At 64.2% G+C, this 23,450-nt stretch overlaps 1 protein-coding gene and 1 long non-coding RNA gene across 2 annotated transcripts; both read right to left on the bottom strand.

The window, feature by feature from the left end:
• Positions 1-2,045: 2,045 nt before the first annotated feature.
• Positions 2,046-4,554, bottom strand: LOC132010362 (uncharacterized). Its single transcript, XR_009402242.1, has 3 exons — positions 4,327-4,554; positions 3,933-4,234; positions 2,046-2,911 (listed from the first exon to the last, which is right to left on the bottom strand). It is a non-coding gene; the product is annotated as an uncharacterized LOC132010362 (long non-coding RNA).
• A 13,225-nt stretch (positions 4,555-17,779) lies between these two features.
• On the bottom strand, positions 17,780-20,164 carry CRYAA (crystallin alpha A). Its single transcript, XM_059388243.1, has 3 exons — positions 19,696-20,164; positions 18,752-18,874; positions 17,780-17,989 (listed from the first exon to the last, which is right to left on the bottom strand). Exons 1-3 carry the CDS (start codon positions 20,005-20,007, stop codon positions 17,780-17,782), a joined length of 645 nt encoding a protein of 214 aa, XP_059244226.1. The 5' UTR covers positions 20,008-20,164.
• Between the last annotated feature and the right edge of the window lie 3,286 nt (positions 20,165-23,450).

Here is a 23,450-nt window from a genome sequence, read left to right as displayed (position 1 = left end):
CAAGCCCTCGTGCCCAGGGAAGGAACTGGACGCACGTGGCCCTGTCCCGTGTGAGGCCCATTGTCCTGGTCCACCGGATCCTTATTACCGCCTGTCCCCACATGCATGCTCTCATGGAGTCTCAGCTAACTCCAAAAGCATCGCCTGGGTGCAATTGGGTGCCTGTGAGACATCCTTCAGCCTGGCCCTCCTGCGAACGGAGCTTGACCACTGCTTCCCAAACGCGGATGACCATGGGTCTGGGGCCTTGACTGCTCCGTCTTCAGCCAGTTTAGCCCAAATGACCCGCCCCCAACCTCAGTCTGCTGCACACTGGCCTTGCGTGCTCTGCGCTCGACCAAGGGCTGACCAAGGCGGGTCTCCACAGACCATTAGTATGGAAAGGCTCTTTAACTTTTACCCTTTCAACGTGATAGGAGAAAACAGCGGGGAGGAATCTTTTCTTGGCTTTTTCAGGCAACCTCAGAAATCTAGGAAATGTAGCTGAAATAATTCCCCATTTAAAAGCCACGTGCCCGGGGCGCCCGCCGTCTAGGTCTGGCCGCCCCAGCGATGAGTCAGGCGGTGCCAGCATGCCTCCTTCCAAGCCACCATCACCTCCGCCCACTCACATGCTAATTTGCCAAAAAGCTCCAACTGTATTTGCATGTTTTTCCATCTAATTTCTCCTGATCACAATTTAGTACAGGTGCAACTCCAGCAGGCGACCTAACCATCAGCCAGGTCCCACCATGGGGTGCACAGGAATTCACTTAGAGGGCCTTCGTCTGTTGGCAGTTGGCACAAATCATGCTGCAAGCCCCCCACACACACACAAGAGTGAGGCACAAGGACATGTACCCACCGTGGTTGGCCCTGTCAGTCACCTTTGCTTAGCAGGCACTGGACACCCAGGACCCCTGAGGGACTGCGAGTGTACCAGGGGAATGGCTTCTTCCCTGCATGAGCTCAGGGCCGGAGTCCCTGGATTCCACAGCTAGCCACAAAGCCAAGGCACACATGCACTGGACCATCCAGGGGCCCTGGGGCCACTGCCCTGACTTTGCACCAGAGCACTCACCATTAAGGCCTTGGAAGCAGCTGCCAGCCAGCCCCACATCCCACCAGAGCCCAGGGGGGCCCCCAAGTCAGCACCAAAGGAGAACCAGGATGACCTAGAAGTTCTATTTCCCATCTCCAACACCCATGGGTGGCCCAGTCCCACTTGGTGCTTCTGACTCACTGTGTTCCAGCTCAAGAAACCATGATTCAGATGGGCCTATCCAGGATGTGGTATCACCTAACCTTGAAAGAGCCACCATGGATCCCTGCTAGGTGATGGAATTCAGAATCCACCCTAGAGCCTGTCACCCTAGCACCACCTCCTCCTTCTTCATCTCCACTCATCCCACACCACACCCCGTGATCAATCTGGGGTCAGATTTTGTAGAAGGCGGCCTTTGGTTCTCCCCGCTCTTTTGCTTTATCATTACCCTGAACTAGACCATCAAAGGATTATGAAACATCCAGGTGATCTAACAACTCAGCCATGATGGTGTTGGTTTTGGTGATAGTGGTGATGATGGTGATGATGATGATGATGATGATGATGGTGATGATGATGGTGATGGTGATGATGGTGATGGTGGTGATGGTGGTGGTGATGATGATGGTGATGATGATGGTGATGGTGATGGTGATGATGATGGTGATGGTGATGATGGTGATGATGATGGTGATAGTGATGATGGTGGTAATGATGATGATGATGATGATGGTGATGATGATGGTGATAGTGATGATGGTGATGATGATGGTGATAGTGATGATGGTGGTGATGATGATGATGGTGATGACGATGGTGATGGTGGTGTTGATGATGATGGCAATGATGATGGTGACGGTGGTGACGATGTTGTTACAATTTACTGAGAACTTACCCTGGGCCAAATAGCAAATATGCTAAGTGTCTTCTTTTAATCTTTTTCCTTGAAGATTTGATTGATTTATTTATTTGAGAGAGACGGAGAGTGAGCATGAGCAGGGGGCAGCAGAGGAAGAAGGAGAAGCACACTTCCTGCTGAGCAGGGAGCCTGATGTGGGGATTGATCCTAGGATCCTGAGATCGTGACCTGAGCTGAGCGCAGATGCTTAACCAACTGTGCCATCCAGGCGTCCCCCTTCTTTTAATCTTCATTTTTTTGATATTTTATTTATTTATTTCAGAGAGAGAGCACGCACAAGCAGGGGGAGAGGCAGAGGGAGAAGCAGGATCTCCGCAGAGCTGGGAACCCGATGTGGGGCTCCATCCCAGGACCCTAAGTCCATGACCTGAGCTGACGGCAGAGGCTTAACCCACTGAGCCACCCAGGAGCCCCTTCTTTTAATCTTTAAAACAATGATAAGGTAGGTATTATTAGACCCATTTTACGGAAGAGAAAATCAAGACAGAACTTTAGCCACCTGCAAAGTCCCAGAACTAGCAACAGGACCGAGGCTCATCTGCCCCAAAGCCCGTGCGCATACCAGTGCCCCTGCCCGGCTGCAGGGAAAGAGGCCAGGACGCAGCCCCGAGGATTGTGAGGAACAGCCCCATAGCGCGCGCCTAGGAAACGGGACAGCTGCGAGGCGGCCCTCGGGCGGGGCCCTCCCGCGGCGCCCGCCGTCCGGACTTCCATGTGAGGAAACCCCATCCTGCGGGTCCCCTGGCCTTCGTCCGTCAACCCCATGGAACTGTTATATCCAGAGACCCCGCCCCGTCCCCATTCTGGCTGTGCTCGGCTCCTTTTTCCTTGAACTGAGGTGCGCTCGTCCGGTAACGCTGTGCGAGTTCGGCATGGGCGGAGGCTGACGTGACAGGTTCACGGGATGCGCTGTGATTACCCCCGGGGTGTCCGCTAACCCCGCACCACGGCAGGTCGTCCCTATGCTCCTGCGGGGAGAACAATGAAGATCTGGTCTCTTAGCAACTTCGAAGCTTCTGGGTTGACGATGGTGGCTGCGTGGTGCGTCAGATCTCCGGGACCCGCGTGTCTGCCAGCCGCACGCTTGTGCCCCTAAGCAACGCCTGCTCGGCTTTCAGAGGCTGCTGCTCCGCGACCCACGTCCTGCCGTCAGCCCCCTGGGAGGGAGCCGTGGTGCTCCGAGCCGCCCAGTGGGGCGCAGCGGCTCTCACCTCCTCCCACGCCTCAGGCCGGCTCTCTCCTCCCCTTTCCGTGTCCCCGTCTGTCCGATGTCTCTGAAGAGGACGGGGAAGGCTCCAGGGCTCTGGGGTCCAGCAGCCCCACCCTTCACGAAGCCCGGCGGGCGGTGTGGGAGTCCGGGAGCACAGCCCGGCTCTCGCTCTCCCGCCACGCCCTCCCCACGCGCCACTGTACCTGCGACCCCATGAAGGGGGTCCCGCTGGTCGGACATGGGGAAGGGTCCCGCAGGGAGTGCAGGCTGCCGCTGAGAGGGGTTGGGGTGACGGGGGTCGGTGTGAAGGGGTGACGGCGTGACCCGCAGAACGGAGCACCCCCGCGCAGCCTCCTTCCACCCCCAGAACCAAGGGCTCCACCCCCGGAACCCAGTTCAAAAAGCAAAGAAACTAGCGAGATCCCCACCCCAAGAGACTGCCCCTTCCCCAGCGGCTGGTTCGGAGCCTGCCTGGCCCCAGAGCGGCCCCTGGGGCCAAGACAAGCGCCCCCCGCCCCGCTGTACTCACGTTGAGGGTGAGTATATTGGAGAGCGAGTGAGTGGGGAGGGGCAGGGACAGAGGGAGACGGAGAATCTCAAGCAGACACTGTGCTCTGCATGGAGCCCAACGCGGGGCTCGATCTCACAACTTCGAGATCGTGACCTGAGGCCAGATCAAGAGTCCCCGAGCCACCCAGGCCCCTTACATGGATGACCTGAGAAGGAAAATCCACCCGAATTCCCCAAACACACACCTCTTATGTTAGTAGGACACACACCTGATCGAGGGCTGGGGGTGAGTGTCTGGAAAGCCCCCAACACAGACATCCCAAAACAGAACCGCAGAGCCCCAGAGGCAGCGGGAGACGGCAGGCCAGGCCGGCCACCGGCTGAGCTGTGGGAGCCGAGGAAGGCGGGCCCAAGGGCCCCCTGCTCTGCGTGGCATCAGGAGGGACTCGGTGGTGGGTCGGCTGGGGTCCCCATGGCCGAGGCCTCCCTGGACCCATACTCTCGGCAGCTCCTCGGTGGAGAATGGGGCCCCGCCTCCGTCCTCGGGAGCCCATGCTCAGCCTGCACCTTCCTGTGGACGATAGAAGATGCCAGAGTGATGGGGTCATCCTTACGCCGAGACTGCACAGACCCCCAAGCCCGTCACCCTCTCCTGGTCCTCACCCGGACTACAGGAACATTGCTGCACCGGTGGCAAGAGGAAGAGAGACCCCAGGGACTGGACACGGAGACACTGGCCTCGCTGACCTAAAGGGACCCGGGCCCGGGTGAGTCCAGGGACAGAAACTCCGCCGACTGCCTGGGCTGCTCTGGTTCGGTTTCGTCCAGCTTGTCACGCAGCAGCAGCAAACTGCCATGACCAGTTCCCTGGGGATCCGTCTGGGACCTGTGGAAGCTGATCCGGAAAGAGGACATAAGGAAACATCCGGAGCCCGAGCTGTGCTGTCCGAACCCCCAGCAGGAGGGCCGGGATACACACGCACGTGCTTGCCTCGAGGGAGGCGTGCAACCTTGAACCACACACTTTTCAAGCCCTCGGCGACCCTGACTCGCTGTAACCAGAGCTGCCGTTCCCCAGGCCCCGATGTGTGCGGGACTGCAGCGGAACCCCATAACTGCCGGGGAACGGACGTCTGCGGGGGAGACCAGAATGGCTGGCTCGGTTCTCCGCCCGAATCACGGCCACCACGACAGTCCCCCCATGGCGTGGAGACAGCACATCCCCGTGCCCCACACAACCCCACGCTGGGGCAGGGGCTCCGCAGGTGAAACGTTTGTCCTTGTCACTCACTGGCCTGACCCACCACGCCTCCCAGAGGATACAGCCCCTCAGGAAGGTGCAGCCACATGGAGCCACACGGAGCCTCACAGTGAGGTCCGACAGCCCCAGGCAGAAGGAAGGCCCTCAGCCCCGCGTCCGAGACAAGGCTGTCCCACGCCGCCGAGATGGGGGACACGTCAGCTGTGCCGCACAAGCCAGTCCATCCTGCTGGCTGCACAGGGGATGCTGGGAAGCCTGTCCCCCTGCACCCCAGGTCTTCCGGAAGCATCAGCAGCTGCAATGCCGGCTGTGTATTCCCACAGGACCCCCGCGTCTCGCCCACCTTCCCTCCTCCCCTTCCCCGGCAGGACATTTCCCAAAGACGAGGCTCTGCCCCCCCAAAGCCAGGCCAGCCCGGAATGCGGCAAGTGCTCCACGGATCCAGGATGAATGAATGAATGAACAGGTCAAGCTGTGAACACAGCCTCCAGGCTGCCTCGGGCCGACCACACCGTTCACAGTGACCGACGCACACGTCCCCTGGCAGGCCGAGTGCAGCATATGCTGACATGTGCTGTGTGCACACAGCCTCGTGCACACAGGCTCGGGGCACACGCAGAAGCCTGGGCTTGGCGCCGGGGGACCCACAGGGCAGGGCCGCTCCCTGGGAAAGCCGGGCTGCAGCCACTCGCGGCACCGAGCTCCGGAGGAGGAGGGGCGGACACTGTCCTGAGTGTTACTTCCCACCCAAGGAGAAAGGCACACACGTGTACACATGCACATGCATGTGCATGCGTGTAGACACACAGGGGCTCACACACGCATCACCACACGCGACCACACACACGTGCAGAGAGGTGGCACGCATAAGCCTCCGTGGGCGCGTGCACACACGGGGACCCCGGGCCCCACGGATGGTGCCCCCGGGACGGGAAGGCCCTTCCTGCAGCTGCTGCACGTGCTGGTGGCCCGCGAGTGTCCTTGCCTTGGCCCCTGCTCCGTGGCTCCAGACGCGGACCTGTGGCCGCTTCGCAGAGCGGTGCTCGGCTCGAACCTGGGCGAGCTGGGGCTCAGGAGGCTGTGGGGGGTGGTGGGCTTCCTCTCCTGCAGACAGGCCTCCCTCCTGGTTTTCAACACACAGCGCAGGCCTGCATCTCCGGGACCGGCAGAACTTGTCTGGGCGAGGCTGCTGGGGCTGAGGGCAGAGCCCCAGGAATGCTGTCCCGCCCACGACACCGTCTCCAGGCTGTGGGTTCTACGTGCCTACATGCCTACGGGGGTCCTAGGACCAGAGAAAACCCAGGAAGGTCATAGAAGTCAGACAGGTGAGGGCCCAGGCCAGGTGAGCCCAGGATGACCAAGCCCAGCCCCGGACCTCCCACCATGGTGTGCGCTCCCACCCCTGGCCTGGAGAAAGCCCCCTCCAACTCCATCACCAGTGACCGGCGGAGCTCTGTCTGGTCCCCCAGCAGTGCTGCGACTCAGCCTCGGGCTTCCCAGGGGTCGGATGAAGAGGTTGTCTCTGAAGCAGCCCCCAGAGTCCGTCACGGGCACCCAGTCGGTGGGTTTCAGGGACGCCCACCCAGGAGGGTCAGAGTCGCAGTGACATTCCCCGGCATGTGCCAGAGTCCCTGCGTGGGCGCCGTGGGGCGGGAGAGGCCCCTCTTCCGGGCAGGGTTGTGACTTTACCCGGGCTCGGGGGACCCAGGTAGACAAGGAGGCGGCGGCATGGGGGGTGCAGAACCGGCCTGCAGGAGTAGTGACGGGATGCGGGAAATCCACCCGTGTGGGGGGCGCTGAGAGTGAGGGGGAGGGGGACCCTGGACGGGGCTGGAGGGGGACCCTGGCCGGCCGGCACCAGAGCGCATGGTGGGACAGCTGGCCGGAGGGACCGCCCTCCCCACCTGCCCCGCTGCTGGGGGTGCTCCAGAGTCGCCCCAGCTGGCCACAGCCCCGGGACAGACGCGAGTGAACGGAGCGCAGCTGACTCCCGCAGCCCAGGCAGCCTGCTGGGGAAGGGCACCCCACCCGCCCGGGCCCACCCCTCCCCACCTCCAGGGCTGTGGGAAAAGTGGGTCTGGGGGCCCTGCATTCCAGGCCCCCCCCCCCCCGGCCCTCCCCTGACCGTGGTGCCCCCATGTTCCAGCTCTGTGAAACGGCTCCACCAGACGAGCCTCTCGGAGGTGTGCGTCATTGGATTCCAGCTTCCAAGCTCTGGGCTCACGCGTTACTCACCTGCTGCTGTTCTGTGGGCTCGGCCCTTCTGCCGTCCTGGCCCCCAGCCTGCCCCAGGCAGGTGCACAGCTCAGACGTCCGGAGGCCTGGTGGCCCACCCTCTCGGACTCCCAAGTCTGCACCTGCCACATCCAGGCACCCCGGGCCCAGGCCTGCCTTCACCTGCTCTGGCCTGGGCACCTTGACCTCCAGACAGGCTGCAGAGACCATGGCCCCCGTGCCCACCTGTGGAAGCAGCAGGGTCCCCACTCTGCCCCTAGCAAAGCACTCAGCTCCGGCCAGGCCTGGAGGGAGCTGGTAGCAGGGGTCCTGCCGGGCAGAGGCTCTTCCCCTGCCAGCCCAGGCACCGCCCGGCCACGCTGCCTTCTCCCCAGAGGGCAGGCCTCCGGGCCCAACGCCTCCACCCAGGCCCACCCACCCCACAGCCCGAGAAGTCCTGCCCGCGGGCCCTGGTGCCCACGGCCACCGTCCGCTCACACCGAGATAAAGAGCACATGCATTAAAGGACATCTGCTGGGATCTGAAAACGGTGGGATCCCTCCAACTCTGCTTCTGAGAGGTCATTGCGGACTCCGCTTCCGCATCTTCGGCTGCTCCCCGCGTGGGCGCGGGTCAAGTGTCAACAGGGGCCGTCACGCCCATTTCTGGGCCGGAGACCGGAGACCAGTGGGCACAGGAGCCGCCCGACCCTGCCCAGCAGTTTCAGGAGTCCGGCCCCAGAGCCAGGAACGGCTCATACACGGATCCGCTCTGAGAAACAGCCGTAGGTCATTGGCAAGGTCAAATGACAGGGGAGGAGGGCGCGGCCGACAGAGACCAGCCAGAGCAGGGGACCCCCGTGGGCCGCAAGCGGTCAGGGACGCCAACCCGACGGCAGGGAAGGGTCATCAGCCTCGGCCCCGGGCACCTCGGGTCGCTCATGCTGGGCAGGAAAGTTCAGCTCACCCTTGAAGGAGGAGGCAGGATCCTTTGTCTGGCCTTGAGAAACATCCAGAAGGAGGAACGCCGTCCCTTACTCCTCCATGCGGCCATCCTTCCTGCTCACCCCCAAGTCCTCAGGTCATCCTCGCCAAATCGCACACACCCCTCAAGGACTTTCTGTCCCCAAACCACCTTTGTCTTTTCTCTCTTCATCCAGGAAATGTTCCACTCCCTCAGACCCATCTCACCCAGCAAAGCGTTAGGAAAAATCAGCGGCCTTCCTTTCTATTTCATACTCAAGAGTGAATGGTTGATGGGGCCTGCCAGAACTGGACAACCTATACGCCCTCCAATTGGTAGAGAATCGAAATAAAGCCAAACACGTGGGCCTGCCCGCACATTAGAATCTCCTGAGGGTTTTTACAATATGCCTGTGGAGGCTCAGGGGGAGGCGGGGAGCAGTTCTCTCTGTGGTAATGCCCACGGCTTGCTGAACGTCACATGTGGACGACCACGCCGTCTCCACAAGAGACTTTGTAAAGCACATCCTCAGGCCAGGCTCTGTCTGAGGCCCTGGAGGAGACAGTGGTAGACAAGACAGACCCAACCCCTGCCCTCATGGGCCTCATGGCATGGGAAGGCCTGATAGGCAGCCATTGTGTCCTGAGAAAGCACTTGGGAGGGAGCTAGGAAGCCCCTCAAACAAGGGGGCTGGGCAGGAGGGAGTGAGCTGTGCTCCCGAACACTGCAGCCAAGGGAAGAGCATGTACAAGGGTCCTGGGGCAGAGTGGGAATGGTCTGAGCTCTGGGCCAGGGAGACGCGCAGGGGCTTGTAGGCCTGAGAACCAGCTTTCTTTCTCCTTGGAATCAGGCGGGCGTCGGAGGATGCTGGGCCCTTCCACGTTGAGCAGGACTGGGTGGTTCCTTGAACACACTGAACACACTGACGGTGCTGGCCGTGTTCTGGAAACACCTTCAGGCACCTCTGTTGGATCTGTCCTGGCCAGTGTTCTGACAGCGAGATGGCGGAGGACGAGTCTGGAGAGCAGGCGTTCCCTCCCGGCCTGACGTGACGGCTCAGGTGTCCACAGCACGTGTCCGGCGTGGACCGTGAGGGACCCTTCTGGGCTGCTGGAGAGCCGCTCCAGCTGCTGGCTGGACACGAGCAACGGGAGGCCCCGGTGAAGAGGCCCCAAGAGGCCAGTGTCTGTGCCCGTTTGACAGATTTGGAGATTGAGGCAAGAAGCCCGAAGCGCCAAGCTGGGACTGGGCCCCGAAAGCAAGGCCCCGGCTTCCCTGCTCTCCCGCTCCCCCTGTGTCCTCACTACAGGGCCCCAGGCCCTGCCCACAGCCCCCACCTCTCGTCCCCAAAGGGCCAACAGCACAGACTGACCCAGCTGCAAACCGCCCCCGGTCCCCTGGCTGACAGGCCCCAGAGGAGGAGCTCCCGTGAGATCTCCGGGAGGGCGGGGGTGGGGCTGACTCCCCCCCCCATACTCCCCCCACCAGGCCCACAGCTCAGCCCTGCGGCCTCCTCCCAGGAGGGCAGGGGAGGGAGGGGAAGTCCAGGCAGGAACTAGAGCCGCAGGGTGACCTCTGCCCTCCTGGGCCGCCAGAGCTGATCCTGCCTGAGCCTTCCCTCTGCCCGGAATCCCCCGGGGACCGAGTGCCGCGTGACGGCCCCAGCCCCGAGGCCCTTCCTTCCCCGGGGCTCTCGGAGCCCCCACCTGCCGCCCCCACGGCCAGGGGCCTTGGGGACATCTCTCCAGGGCTGAGCCATCCGGCATCCCCGGTTCTGAGGGGGAAAGACCCAGCGGAAGGGGCCCCAGGAGCTTGGCGGGGGCAGCAAGAGCTCCCCTCCAGGCCTGCACACGTGCACACACGCACACACGCACTCACGCGCACACGTGTACACACATGCGCACATGCACACACGCACACTGGGTCTCAGCAGCCAGGCGCCGCCTAGAAGGTTCCCCAGCCTCTCCCAACCTCAACCAGGGTCTTCAGGGTCAGGCTGGTGAGAGGACCCACCCGCCTCCGGGGCTCGGACTGGAAGAGCATCCGCGGGGGCCGAGCCCGCAGCTGCCGGCCCGGAAACCCCCCGTCCTCGGCGCCCACGCTCCCGGCCCCGCCCCACCTTCTGCAAGGATCCCCCTGGCAGGGCGGGGGTCACCGGGCCCCACAGCGGGGCCTGCATGAGCTCCCCCTCCCCCGCTGCTCCACAGCCCCCTCCCCCTCACCCCAACCGTGTGGTCTGAGAAGGCAGAAGCACGGAGTGTTTGGGGGCCGGAGGGGCCGGAGGGCCCCTTCCCGCCCAGCAGCACCATGTCCCTGGGAGCTGGTCGGGTGGGTGGGTGGCCGCCCCCGCCTGCTGAGTCAGAACCTGCATGGACGGACGGTTCTCCTGCAGCACCGCTGGCCAGAAGCTGCCCGGGCAGGGGACGGAGCCGCTCAGGCCCAGGACTGCACGCTCAGGGCAGCGAAGGCGAGGACGCCATCCGGCCGCAGAGGCTGAGAAGCTGCCGGGCCCACGCACAGCGAACCGCCTGGTGGTACACCGCGACGGCCGCCTGCAGGCCCATGGGCTCTGCACCCCGGGCTTCCGTGGGAGCGGCCCCGGGATGGGGCAGGGGGAGGGCAGATCCCCACCCTGTGGCCGGGGGACCCCGAGACAGGAAACAGGAAGTAAACGCGGGTCACGTGGACACGGTGGCCACGAGGCTGCCCGTCCACTCGCACCCACGCATCCATCCCCGTCCCGTCTCCGCTGACGTGCCGGTGAACGGTGTCTCCAAAAGCCACCAGATCAGCTCTCCACAGGACCCTCAGCCACGCAGACGGCCCAGCTCTGGGCACGGACCAGCGGCTCCTCGGTACCCAAGCTGGAAGTCCTCCTGCCCAGGGGTCACCGACTCCTGCAGGGGGATGAGTTTACAGGTTTGCCCTAAGTCACATTGGTTAGTGAGCAGGGAGAAAGGGGGAAGAGGGGGCCTGGCGTGGTGGCGGGGGGCAGGCGAGCTGGGGAAGAGGAGCCCTCCATGCCCCGTGGGGCACTCGACAGGAAGGCCCTTAGGCCGCTGGTACTGTGGCTCGGCGTCCCCAGGTCCCCCACATTCAGCGGGCGGGAGAGACGCCACCCCAGCCACATGGAGACGCACTGGGGTGCGCCTCCCCCGGCCCCCGGCTCCCACCCCACCACGCAGACCACTGCACCAGGCAGGGCGAGGCCAGGGGAGAAGGAGAGAGAGGTGCCCTGGCAGGTGGGGCCGGGCAGGAGCAACCCCTGGCCCAAGAGGGGCTGTGGGTACCCCATTTCCCATGCTTCGCACTCTGAAGGCAGAGCTAGCCCTGCCGCCCTCCGGGCCCCCCAGCATCATAGCCACGCCCAGGGTTGAGTTCCAGGAACCAGGCTGCAGGGGCCCAGGCCAGTGGCAGGCTCAGCCTCTCCCCTGTGGGACCACACAGTGGGGCGGGGGCCTGGGGCCAGGAGAGAGGGTTCCCTGCTGTCCTGCCGCATGTCCTGCGCCGTCAGCCGGCTCCGTCCACAGATCCACACCCACAACACGTCCCTCGCCCCCCCACGCACCCCCCCTGTGACACCCAAGTCCTCACAACTCAGGGAGGAAGCTGTGTCTGGGAAGCAGGCAGGTGCCGGCTTCTCTAACGATTCCCCGCCTCCCCGAACTACAGACCCCACAGACACATATGGACACACGGAAACCACCTACCACCCTAATTCCTTCCCCTCTGTGGTCTCCCGAAGACCCCCATGACCCACATCCCGGCTCCGGTGTCCTCTCTGGGCTGACAAGGGCCGCGGGTGAAGATGTTTCCGGAAGCTGGCTGGGTGTGCCTGCCCAGGGTTAGTGGGGACCCAGAGGCCCCTTGGCCTGCCCTGGCCTCCCCACACTTCCCCGCCCCCAGTTCCCTGGGCCCAGCCTGGGGGTCCAGGCGCCCTGAGCAAGAACCTTGCTGGGGCAGGGCTGGGGGCTGGAACCCGCAGCCGAGTGGCCTGGACAGAAACGGAAGACTCGAGAGCGCCTGGTGGCGGTGGCTGGACCAGGTGAATCACTGACAGACACCAGACATCGGGCCATCCGTGGGCGGGCCGGCATGGGTTACCACAGCAACGTCCAAAACAGAAACACAGGCTGTGAGCGTTAGAATGCGGGCTTGGCCCTGGGCGTGCCAGAAGCGGGCAACCCCGGCCTCAAACGGGCCCCAAGAGATACATCCAAATTCCAAACCCCAGGCCCTGCAGATGTGGCCTTATTTGGAAGAAGAGTCTTTGCAGACGTAATCCAGGTGAGGGTTAAGCTGACATCATCCTGGACCCTCTTGGCGGCTGGCGTCCCTACGGGAAGAGACACGTGGGGAGAGACGGCCGTGTGACAGTGGTGGCAGGGACAGTGGGGCCCTGCCACTCCCCGGCAAGGGCCGCACGGGAGCTGCGGAAGCAGAAGCAGCACCCCCTGGAGCCTTCAGAGGGGCACAGCCTGCCCGCACCGGGGTCTCCTGAATACACTGCGGTCTTCGGCCGTGGAAGCCCCAGGCAGCCGTGGCCACTAGACATGGCAGCCAGTCCCAGGACACACATTCGACCGTGGCCGTGGCATGGAGAGAAGAGTGAGGACCAGACTCTGGAGGAGACCGCTGGGGTTCCCATGCCGGCCTCCCCCCGAGGCCGCGTGTCCTCAGACGGCTCACTGAGCTCGGGTTTGCACGGCAGAGGTCCAAGAACAGCAGCCCCCGGTAGGTCCCCACGAGGGACGCAGGCGCGCACCCGGCGCAGACCAGCAGAGACCCCCGCAGCTCCCCATTCTCAGCACCAGAACAGAATCAGCCCCCAGGGACGGCACTCCTGGCCCAGCATCCAAAAGCCGCTGCGGCCGGTGTGGGGGTCTCCACGTTCTCCCAGAGCCTGGACGGCAGTGGGGGTGACCTGTCGCCCGCCTTGGTCCTCCAGCTCTGATTGGTCTCCCCTCGAGGGTGCCCGGTGCACCCCAGCAGTTAGGGACCAGCAAACCCGCCCTTCAGTGTGGACCAGGCTCTGGGGAGGCCCGGGCTGCCCGTGGAACACTGTGCTTGGAGCCAGATTCTTTCTTTTATTGATTTCTCGCTCGCGGAGGGGGGAAAGGCACAGCGATCCCAGACACCGGGGAGCTGACAGCTCCAGAGAAGAGCGAGCCGCCCCTGCTCCTCGCAGCCCCTCCTTCCTGGTGACCTTGGGGTGCCCTTGAGCACCCGCCCCAGCCTCTCTCTCTTCTGCCAATCTCCGGCACTCGAAGGCGAGCAGGTGTTTCCAGCAGCACAAAGAACGTCAGGTCCGAAACCTCCTTGACAGAAAAGGCTCTGCCGACCGGCCGACCGGGGAGGCTTTTCCTCGAGTTGGAGACGCGGGTAGGAAGTGTCTCTGTGCGAGCGTCTTTCAAGCTCAAGTGCAAACCAGAGGCAGAAGGAAGCCGGTGAGAGGAGAGGCGGGAACAGAGGCGGGAGTTGCCGGTGGCTGCGGCAGGCGTGTGTGCACGCGTGTGTGGACACGGGCACATGGGCCTCGTACGCGTGTGTGCACACCTGTGCGTGTGGCGCTGCTGTGCGTGTGTGTGTGTGTGCCTGTGTGTGTGTGCGGGCGCGTGCGAGGGTGTTGCTGCGCATCTGTCCGTTGTCACCGCCGCAGCCTGCACGTGAGTGTGGGAGCCCAGCCCCTCGGGGGGGGACGCTTGGGTCTCCAGCCCCGTCGTCCGGGTCCCGCCCCTGGGAGCTGGCCCTGCCGGGTGCCACAGGGGAGCTGTGGAGAAGGGGCCGCTGCCCAGAGGAAGCGGGGCCCAACCTCGCCCCTCGGCTCCCTCTGCGGCTGGGCTCCCCCGGTGTGCTCGTGCTTCCTTGCACTCCGGGGCAGGCACGGGCAGCATCTGGCCAGCGAGATCTGAGACCCCGTGGCCTGGTCCCCCGTGTCCAGTGTCAGTGACCCCTTGACCCGGGCCCCCGTGTCAGGCTCAGGCTGCCCACCAGGGCCCTCCCCCCACGGAGGGCATTCTAGGAGCGGCCGCCGGAGCCCAGGAGGTGGAGGCCGGGAGGGCTGAGGCTTTGTGTCATTCCGTGGGGGAGGCCAGAGCCTTAGGGGACCCGTGGCCCAGCGCGGACCTGCCAGTCGGCCAGGACTGTGCCTTTTTCAAACGAGCCCAGGAAACCAAAACCCCCCATCGGTGTGCGGCTTGTTTTGTCTCCCACGCGGGACACCGGGGACCTGGGGTCAGGATGGGGGCTCCCAGAGCTCCCTGTCTCCCGGCCCAGGCCCTCTGCAGAGCCGTCTGCGGCTGCTGGCCCCGGCTGGAAGCCTGAAGGTGACCTCTGGGATGCGCCGGCCGGTGGCCACGACCAAGCCTCTGCTGCCCTCTGGTGGTGTGTCTTGGAATTGCAGGCAGCCATGGGGCCAGTGTCCAATACTCAAGAGGGCTTGATGCGCTGCCCAGAGCCACACAGCAGGCCAGCCCACAGAGCGTGACCAGCCTGACTTCCTCAGTGCCTCTGGCCTGACAGGTCGGGGCGGCACTGGGATTCCCACTGTGCAGGGGCTCCCTGAGAACAGGGGAGGGAGTGCTGGAGGGTCTCCGCCACGGCCACGTCAGCCAGCACCGGCAGACGCCCAGCAGGCGCCCTGCGGACCGCCGTCCTCCGTGGAGTCGTGGCCCAGCCTGCCGGAGGCCGGCCCAGGGGGAGGCCACAGTGAGGCCGGCTCCAGAGGTCCCACCCAAGGCGGCTGACAGCCAGCACAGGCTCCCTGACCGACAGGGGCAGTGGAGTCGTCAGGACAGCCCATGCAGAGAGGCCAGAACAGGCCCCTGGACCAGGAGACTCAGGACCCCTGCTGACACAGCTAGCATCAGATGCGAGGGGGCGGCTGGGGGCCCGGGAGTGGCCAGGCCCCGGGCCTTCTGTGAATGGCCTCGGGCACGTCTGCTCGACCCCAGGACCCCAGGGCAAGCTCCAAGAGCACCCAGCAGCTTCAGCACCCGCAGTTCAGACAGAGGGCATACGGACAGCTGCGAACGGAGTGACCACTGTGCCCTGTCAAGCAGGACGAGGCCACTGGGGGCCTCCCTGAGCCCTTGGTGCCCCAGAACAGGAGGTGGGGGTGAGCTAGAGCTGCTGTGCAGGGGGGAAGCTCTCCCGCACTTCTCTTGGCTCCCCTGCCTGGACTGGGCTCTGGGAGGCCCTTCTTATCCCCAAAGAGCGTGTGCTGAGATCCTGGGAGCCTGCGTCCCCGAGGCCTGGTCGCAGGCTGTCTTCGCAGGCCTGTATTCGTCTGCTCTGCTTGTCGTAGCAACAGCCAGAAACTGGGTGGCGGGAACAACACGCGCAGACTCCCTCCCAGTCCTGAAGGCCCGGCGGCCGTGGTCCAGGTGTGGGCAGCACTGGTTTGTCCCGAGGCCTCTCTCCTGGCGTGAAGACCGCCACCCTCTCCCCGTGTCCTCATGTGCTTGTCCTAGTGCGCTTGTCTGGCCTCATCGCCTCCTCTCCTGGGGACACTGGTCATTTGGGACCAGGGCCCATGCTAGTGACCTTGGGTGCCTCAGTCACCACATTGATGTCCTGATCTCTGACTACAGTGACGCTCTGAGCTCTGGGGCTGGGCCTTCGACACAGGAATTTGAGGGACACAGCTGAGTCCATTCCAGGCCCCATGCAAGAACCGCCGTGAACGCAAGGCCACCAGCACCCGACAGCCCAGTTCTGGCTGCGGCCGGCCGGGCCCATGATCTACCAGCCACGCAGCCACCTGCCACGCTGGGCAGAAGTTCGTCATCTTCGGGGGACAGCCAGTCTGGGGCAGAAGCAGGAGGAGGAGAGAGCTTCAGAGGCTCTGATTCTCCCAAATATCCAGCCCCTGGCCCCTCAGGGAGGGGCCAGTTTTGCCCCCCACCACAGAGCAGCCCACGTTTCTGACAAATGTGGATTAAATGACAAGATAGAGGCACCTGGGTGGCTCAGTGGGTTAAGGCCTCTGCCTTCAGCTCAGGTCATGATCCCAGGGTCCTGGGATCCAGCCCCGCATCGGGCTCTCTGCTCAGCAGGAAGCCTGCTTCCTCCTCTCTCTCTCTCTCTCTCTCTCTGCCTACTTGTGGTCTCTGTCTGTGTCAAATAAATAAACAAAATCTTTTAAAAATAAATTTTTAATGACAACAGCACAAGGGGTGCTTCTTGTTGGAAGGAACGGGGCCAGTGGGCGGTGGGGGGGGCACTCTGGGGGCCTCCCAGGGCCTTCAGGGCCCCTCTTGAGGTGGACTCAAGCCCAGGGTGATAGACTGTGTGTGTGTGTGTGTGTGTAAGAGCGTGTGTGCATGCTTGCACACCCATGTGCACGCCTACACAAGCCGCCTTCCACTCAACAGGGTGGCAGGGTCCCCCGTGTCCCTGACCTCCACTGCCCGGGAGAGGGTCCCCGACACAGCCCACCAGCAGCAGTGGCTGGCGGGCCCCGCCGTCTGCCCACCTTTTGCGCCCAGAGATGCACGTGGCGGCCTCCTCCCCCTCCCACGGTCACTGTGCAAGTGCAGGGCCCCTGGCCGAGCCGCTCCCCCGTGGAAGCTGTGGGCCGCTGGGCCTAGTCCCCTCCGGCTGCCCGGAGGCTGAGCAGACCCGGAGAAGGTCGTCCCCCCGGGTGGGGGAGGCAGCGCAGGACACTCAGCCCTGGTCACCCGAAGCCCCCCAGGGGGTGTCTGTTCCCAGGTGCGTGAGCCGAGGCGCCTCCCACGCAGGGAGGGAGACATGTTCTGACCACGCTTGACTGCCCCTCCTCATCCCTTGGGGAGCCATGGACCCAGGACCCTTCCAGGGCACCCCCAAGGGAGCCAGGACCGAAGCCGCCCAGAGGAGGGGAGGCCCCGCCGGCACCTGTTCCCAGAGGCTGGAGAACGGAGCCCTGATCCCCCCCCCGCCCCGTCTCCACCGAAACCCTCTCCTTCCTACCGAGCAGGGGTGCAGAGAGGCACGTGGAGGAAGGGGGGCGTGAGCCGGGCACGGGGAGGCAGGACCCGGCAGACCCCACCTCCGTGCCCCCCGCATGCCCCCCACATCCTCGCTGGGTCCCGCACCCCCCGCGCCCCGAGAGAAGAGGACGGCCACCAGTCAGCAGTTGCTTGTGTCACCTGCTCTTTATTGACTGCCGCGGGCTGCATCGTGGGGGGCGCCCTGGGGTCCCGGGCGCGGAAGGACAGAGGGGAAGGGCGGGGGGAAGGCGGTCGGAGAGGACGGGCGGCCGAGAGCCCAGGCACACGGGAGCCTCCGCCACATGGACCTCAGGGCACCCGGGAGACGTGGGCAGGACACGCGGCCGGGTCCTGACGGCGGGCGCTCACCAGCAAGGGCCAAGGTGCCCCTGGCCAGCCCCGGAGACCCAGAGGCGACCCGGAGCCTGCATCCTCGGGGAGCGCGGGGCCGTTGTCTCGAGCCGCCGGCGCGGCGATGGCTTCCACCAGCTGGCCGGAGCGGGGGGTCGGGGTCACCCTGAGGCCACAGCACCCCAGGCCGAGGCCCCGAGCCCTCCGGTCAACCCTCTCGAAGCCTCGTCCCCCAGAGAAGAGGAGAAGGAAATGAGCACAGGGAAAGCAACGGGAGGCGACACCCCACTTTCCGCGGCTCCCCCGGCGGATGGGCCGTGGGGCAGGCGCGGGGCAGCCGAGGCCAAGGCTGAGCTTAGGACGAGGGCGCAGAGCTGGGCTTCTCCTCCCGTGACACGGGGATGGCTCTCTCGCTGTGGCCAGCGTCCACACCGGACGGGACCTTGGGGCCGGAGAAGGTCAGCATGCCGTCCGCCGACAGGGAGCAGGAGAGCGCCGACTGGTCCACGTTGGACGGCAGACGGTAGCGGCGGTGGAACTCGCGGGAGATGTAGCCGTGGTCGTCCTGGGCCGGGCACGGGGAGGGGCACAGTCAGAGGCAGCACCGCCGGGGGCCGCCGACCTTCCATGGTGAAGGCACCACGGGGTCCAGCCCAGGACGCTCCACGCGGAGGGGTGGGAGGCCCAGAATGCTCCGTGGAGGGCTCCCGGCCTCCGGGCTGCAGGTCCAGGCCAGCCTGGGGCCAGTCTCTGCCGTGGACGTGGCTCATCACACTCATCTCCCTGGAGACTTGCATGAGCGGCTCTGACCCACCTCAAACTGGGGTCGGATTGGCGTTTACCCGTGACCCACACCCGGCCCCCCAGGGCCAGGCCTCATCCTCCGGGCTCGGAGTGGTGTGGACCACAGCACCACGCATGGCCCAGGAAGGGAGGGGCGGGAGACACGGAGGCAGGGCCTCCCACCCCCGGCCTCCCCACGTAGCTTGCCCAACCATGACCAGAAAGCCCGGCCTCTGCCCGCCGAGAAGCTATGGGGCCGGGCAGGCCGCGACCTCCCTGAGGTCTCTGCCACCTGCGGGTCCAGCAGGCAGAGAACAGATGCGGCGTCTGGGCCTCGGGCCACGCCTTGCACTCCCGGCTCAGCCGTCACGCGTGGGTTTCCGTGCAAATCCGCATGGGCTCCAAGCTCGCCCTGCCGGCACCCGGCGTCTCTCGGGATGCGCCCTACTCGCACCCCTCACCCGTGCGATTTGGAAGGAGCGGGGGCGGCTGGCGGGCGGGGGACAGGGCCCCGGAGAAGCCGGTGCGAGGTGCCCGGACTCACCTGCCTCTCGTTGTGTTTGCCGTGGATCTCCACAAAGTCCTCCAGCACCTTCACGGTGAGGTCCTCCGGAGAGAAGTGCTTCACGTCCAGGAAGATGACGAACTTGTCTCGGTCAGATCGGACCTGAAACCCGCACGCCGGTCATGTGGGTCCGCCAGGGCCGAGGTTCTGGCGGGGCCGGCCAGAGCGGCCCGTGTGGAGGGGCCAGCGTCCCAGGCCCCAGGGACCTGCCGCCAACGGCCTCTTTGGGGATGGACTGTGGCTGGGTAGGGTCAGCTGGGTATGGGTCAGGAGACCCGTTCCGGGTCGGCCGGCGGGCAGGCTGGACCTAGCGCTCTGAATAAGGTCACAGCCCTCTGCTCCGCGAGTGTCGGCCGAAGGAGGTGATTGACACTGGAGGTGATTGGCACTGCCTCTGCTCCCGGCCGGCCTCTGCTTTGGGGCGGTGGGGGAGACCTGGCTGCTCCAGACCTTTGGACCCTGGGGTCCGCGGTGGGGCTCAAGGAGGGGCGGCCAGCGGTCTGGTGGCTCCCCTTTGGGCCGGGCCCTGTGCACGCGGCCCACCCACCCAGGCTTCCTGGGGAAGGAACAGGTGGAGAGCGGGGACCCCCACACCCGCCTGTCCGGGGTTGCTCCGGGGCTGGCACTGCGTGGCGTACATCACAAACCGCCATGGGCCATGCGCTGCTGGGAGGGAGGGACCCTGCGTGGGCTCGGGCTCCCTCCAGACCCTTTCTCAGAGCCCTGGGAGGCTCCTCGCTGCAGGTCACAGGGAGCCGTCAGGGATTTGGGGGGAGAGTGCCTCCACCCGACCAGAAGACCCCAGACGTGGGACACGGGGCTGCCTCGGCTCTGGGCTGGCCCCCGGGAAGCCCTCTTCCCCTCCAGCCACGGCCGCGTGCTCCCCCGACCGGCAGGAGGAGCCAGCCGGCCGGCGGTCTTACCTCGGAGACGCCGGAGTCCAGCACGGTGCGGAAGAGGGACTGGCGGTAGTAGGGGCTGATGGTTGAGGACAGGAAGGGCAGCAGGTCGTACTCGAAGAGACCCTCACCGAAGAACTGGTCGAACAGCCGGCTGGGGTAGAAGGGGCCCAGCGCACGCTTGAACCAGGGCTGCTGGATGGCGATGTCCATGCTGGGCGTCGGCGGTGCAGGAACCCGGGGCTGGCGGGGAGTCGGGCGGGGGCCTCTGGGCAGTGCAGTGGAGAGCCCCGGGGACGGTCCTCCGTATATATGCCCACGACAGAATGGAAGCATTAGGGGGATTTGTCTGGAAAGCGTGAGCTCAGGGAGAAGGCTGCCCGGTCAGCAGAAATGTGGCTCGGGCTGAGTGCCCGCCTCTCCCGGCCCCGGGCGTGCGACGCTGACCAGCACGGAGCCCAGGACCCCAGCAGGACAATGTCCCCGAGGCGCCTCTCCCTATAGCTCTGCCCCCACGCTCACCTGGGGGACGGTGGAGACTTTCATCCCTGCGACGGCATGGGGAGCCCCTGCTTATGGGCCACTTCACAGATGAGGACTGGGCTCAGCAACAACACCCAGATCCCCAAACCACACAGCTCCGGGGGACGGGATACCATTTCTCTTTTCTTTCCTTCTTTTTTTTTTTTTTTAAGATTTTATTTAATTATTTGACACACAGAGAGAGATCACAAGTAGGCAGAGAGGCAGGCAGAGAGAGAGGAGGAAGCAGGCTCCCCACTGAGCAGAGAGCCCAATGCGGGGCTCAATCCCAGAACCCTGGGATCATGACTTGAGCCAAAGGCAGAGGCTTAACCCACTGAGCCACCCAGGCACCCTCTCTCTCTCTTTTTTTTTTTTTTAAGATTTTATTTATTTATTTGAGAGAGAGAGAGCGCGCACAAGCAGGGGAGCAACAGAGGGAGAGGAAGAAGCAGGCTTCCCACTGAGCAGGGAGCCCGACCTGGGACTCGATCCCAGGACCCCAGGATCACGACCTGAGCCGAAGGCAGACGTTTCAGCAATGGAGCCCCCCAGGGCCACCAGGATATCATTTTTCAGAACAGCATTCCGTCTGTCACTTCCTTCTGATGACAAAATGGACAGAGTCATAACCTCGAGGAAGACAGAAAATACCAGGAAGAAACTGAAAACGGGGGAGAGGCTGACGTGGGGTCTGTGCGTCCGGACAGGGAGGCGGGCTGGGTCCGGCAAGTGTGGAAAGATTGTGTCATGGACTCGGCCTGGACATCGCCCCCCCGTGTGACCTCTCACCAGGCTTTGGCCGGCCAGCCACATGGCCAGCGTCCACTATTGCTCATGAGGCCCTGGGACCGTGTGGCTCTTTCCGCTGTGGCTCTGGCAGGCAGCTACCCAGAGGGGACCGGCCACCCAGTATATTCCTCAGCAGCCTGGCCTCCGGGGAACGCGTCCTTGCAGTAACACGCACCCATGGCGGCGTGGGGTGCCCACCCCCAGCCCCCCAGACCTACCCCTCACTGCACAGTCTGGCGCCAGAAGCTTCTTTGTCCTCGGGGCCTGGGTCCCAGCGCAGCTCCTAGCAGCGTCCACGGGTGCTGGCGGAGGGAACGCACCCTCAAAACGCCCGGGCATCGTCACACGCTCCCCTCGCGCCCCGGACCCGGCTGGTCCCGGAAGAGCGCGAGCAGTGGGAGCCCCAGAGCGTCCCGCACACGCGCTCTGGACCAGACCCCCCACCGTCTCCCACCCGCTTCGCACACAGCACCCACCTGGTGGCAAAGGGCCCTGGAAAATCTGGAAGGGCCACCTCTGCTCTGCAGTTCCCCAGATGTCAGGCAATGAAGGCCAAATTAGGGCAGCGATGGTCCGTGCGGCAAGTTCCCGAAGGTTTACAGGAGGGAATTGGAGCCCATCGCTGTCCAGGGCAGACCTGAAGTTCGCCACAATACCCCAGAGCTGGGGGTTCATCCAACAGAGCCCTCGGGCCCAGACCTCAGCCCCGTCTTGTGAGCAGCCAGGCTACAACCGCCAGAGATTGTGCACAAGGCCAGGACCCGCTCCAGGACACCGCAAGAGCTTGGTGCCCATCGTCTAGTGCCTCATGGCGATGGGGCCAGAGGTGTAAGCCAGCCTAGGGCAGGGCCCTGGCATGGGCACAGAGGGCACAGCCCAAGAGTGCCCCCACGTTGTTCTGTCCATCATCCTCAGACCCAAAAGCAGACCTTTTGCGATGAGACGCTTTTTTGAAAAGGTCTTTATCAATTCAGCTTTCAAAAGAGGATTTTTTTAAAAAGATTTATTTATTTATTTGTCAGAGAGAGAGAGTATACGCAGGGGGGGCAGCAGAGGGAGAGGGAGAAGCAGGCTCCCTGCCCAGCAGGGAGTCTGATGCGGGGCTCCATCCTGGGACCCTGGGATCATGACCTAAGCCAAAGGCAGATGCCCAAACACCTGAGCCTTCCCGGTGTCCCTCCAAAGACACTGATGGGAGCACTCGACTTGGATTTGTTTGTTTGTTTGTTTGTTTGTTTCAAATAACATTCTTACTAGAGAAGCGAGGCACTGCCATTGTTCAGAATTTGGACCGACAAATAAATCCAACAGTGGGGGACGTGCCCATCATCCTAGCAACCCCGGAGTCCTGGCAGAGAGGAAAGGCACGGCTTTCCCGTCTGGCTCAGTGAGCCGGGGCTCGGGGGCCGGAAGCAGCCAGAAGGCCTTCGCAAAGCAAGATGAGCCGTGAAATGCCAACAGCTTCTCAAGACGCGTTCAGGGTGGGCCAGGCTGGGGATCTCGGGAGTCCGGGTCCTGCAGGCCGGAAATCAGGCACAGCCACCTGTGCTCCCTGCGATGAAGACGCCCCAGAGCGTGGCAGAGAGCCCTGCGGTCGCGCTGGGCCGTGAGTCCAGGACACCATCCCCGGGCGTGCCCAGCCGCCAGGCCTGTCTCCGGCATCGTGCGATCCTACTCACCGGACAGGCTGTGCTCTGGCGCGTCTGCCCCTCTGGCCTGTCCTGGAGACCCCGAGGACATGTGTTCAGCCATGGCACCTGTGAGGTCCCCCAGGTCAGAGAAAAGCCGAGGAGACGCACAGGTATGTGGCTCTGACTCCTGGGCCGGTTGTGTGCAGGGCAGGGGCTGCTCCCCGGGGAGCAGGGGAGCGAGTGAGGAGCAGAGCTCCCTCACGGGTGGCCCCAGGCTGGCACGCCACGCCCCTGAGCCACGCTTTCCTCCCCGGGGCCTGTGCGAGCCGGCGAACGTGGGCCGAACGTGGCCTTTCTCCCCCGGCCGTCTTTCAGCTCTCCCCCGGCTCCCCAGCCCCAGTCCTGGAGGGTCGCCGTCACCTTCCCTCTGTGTCCCGGACCTCGACTCTGGGGACAGTGCTGACCAGCCCGAGGCTGTCCCCTGCCCACCGACTGGGGCTGACCTTGGCCTGAGAGGCAGGCAAGGTTGCCGTGGGGTGGGGGAGGAGTCTAGAAGCCAGGGTCGGAGGCGGGCAGCCAGCTGACACGGAAGGTGACCACAAGACACCACGTGGGGCTCAGCCAGGCCCAGCTGTGCGGTCCTCGGCGTGTCCTGAAACAGCCACCTGTCAGGGACAGGACGGGGGCCCAGAGACCCAGGCCGGCCCTGCCCGGGACCCCAGCCCACCCTGCTCTGTCCCCTCGGCCGGACCCACACTGCAGGTCGAAGAGAAAAAGGAAATGTCTAAAAAATCAAAGAAAGAGAAAGGATGTCTCTGCTAAAGCCAGGGAAAG

The sequence above is a fragment of the Mustela nigripes genome, chromosome 2 (genome assembly GCF_022355385.1).
Source record: "Mustela nigripes isolate SB6536 chromosome 2, MUSNIG.SB6536, whole genome shotgun sequence".
Lineage (NCBI taxonomy): Eukaryota > Metazoa > Chordata > Mammalia > Carnivora > Mustelidae > Mustela > Mustela nigripes.
This window is presented reverse-complemented; position numbering and strand designations above follow the sequence as displayed.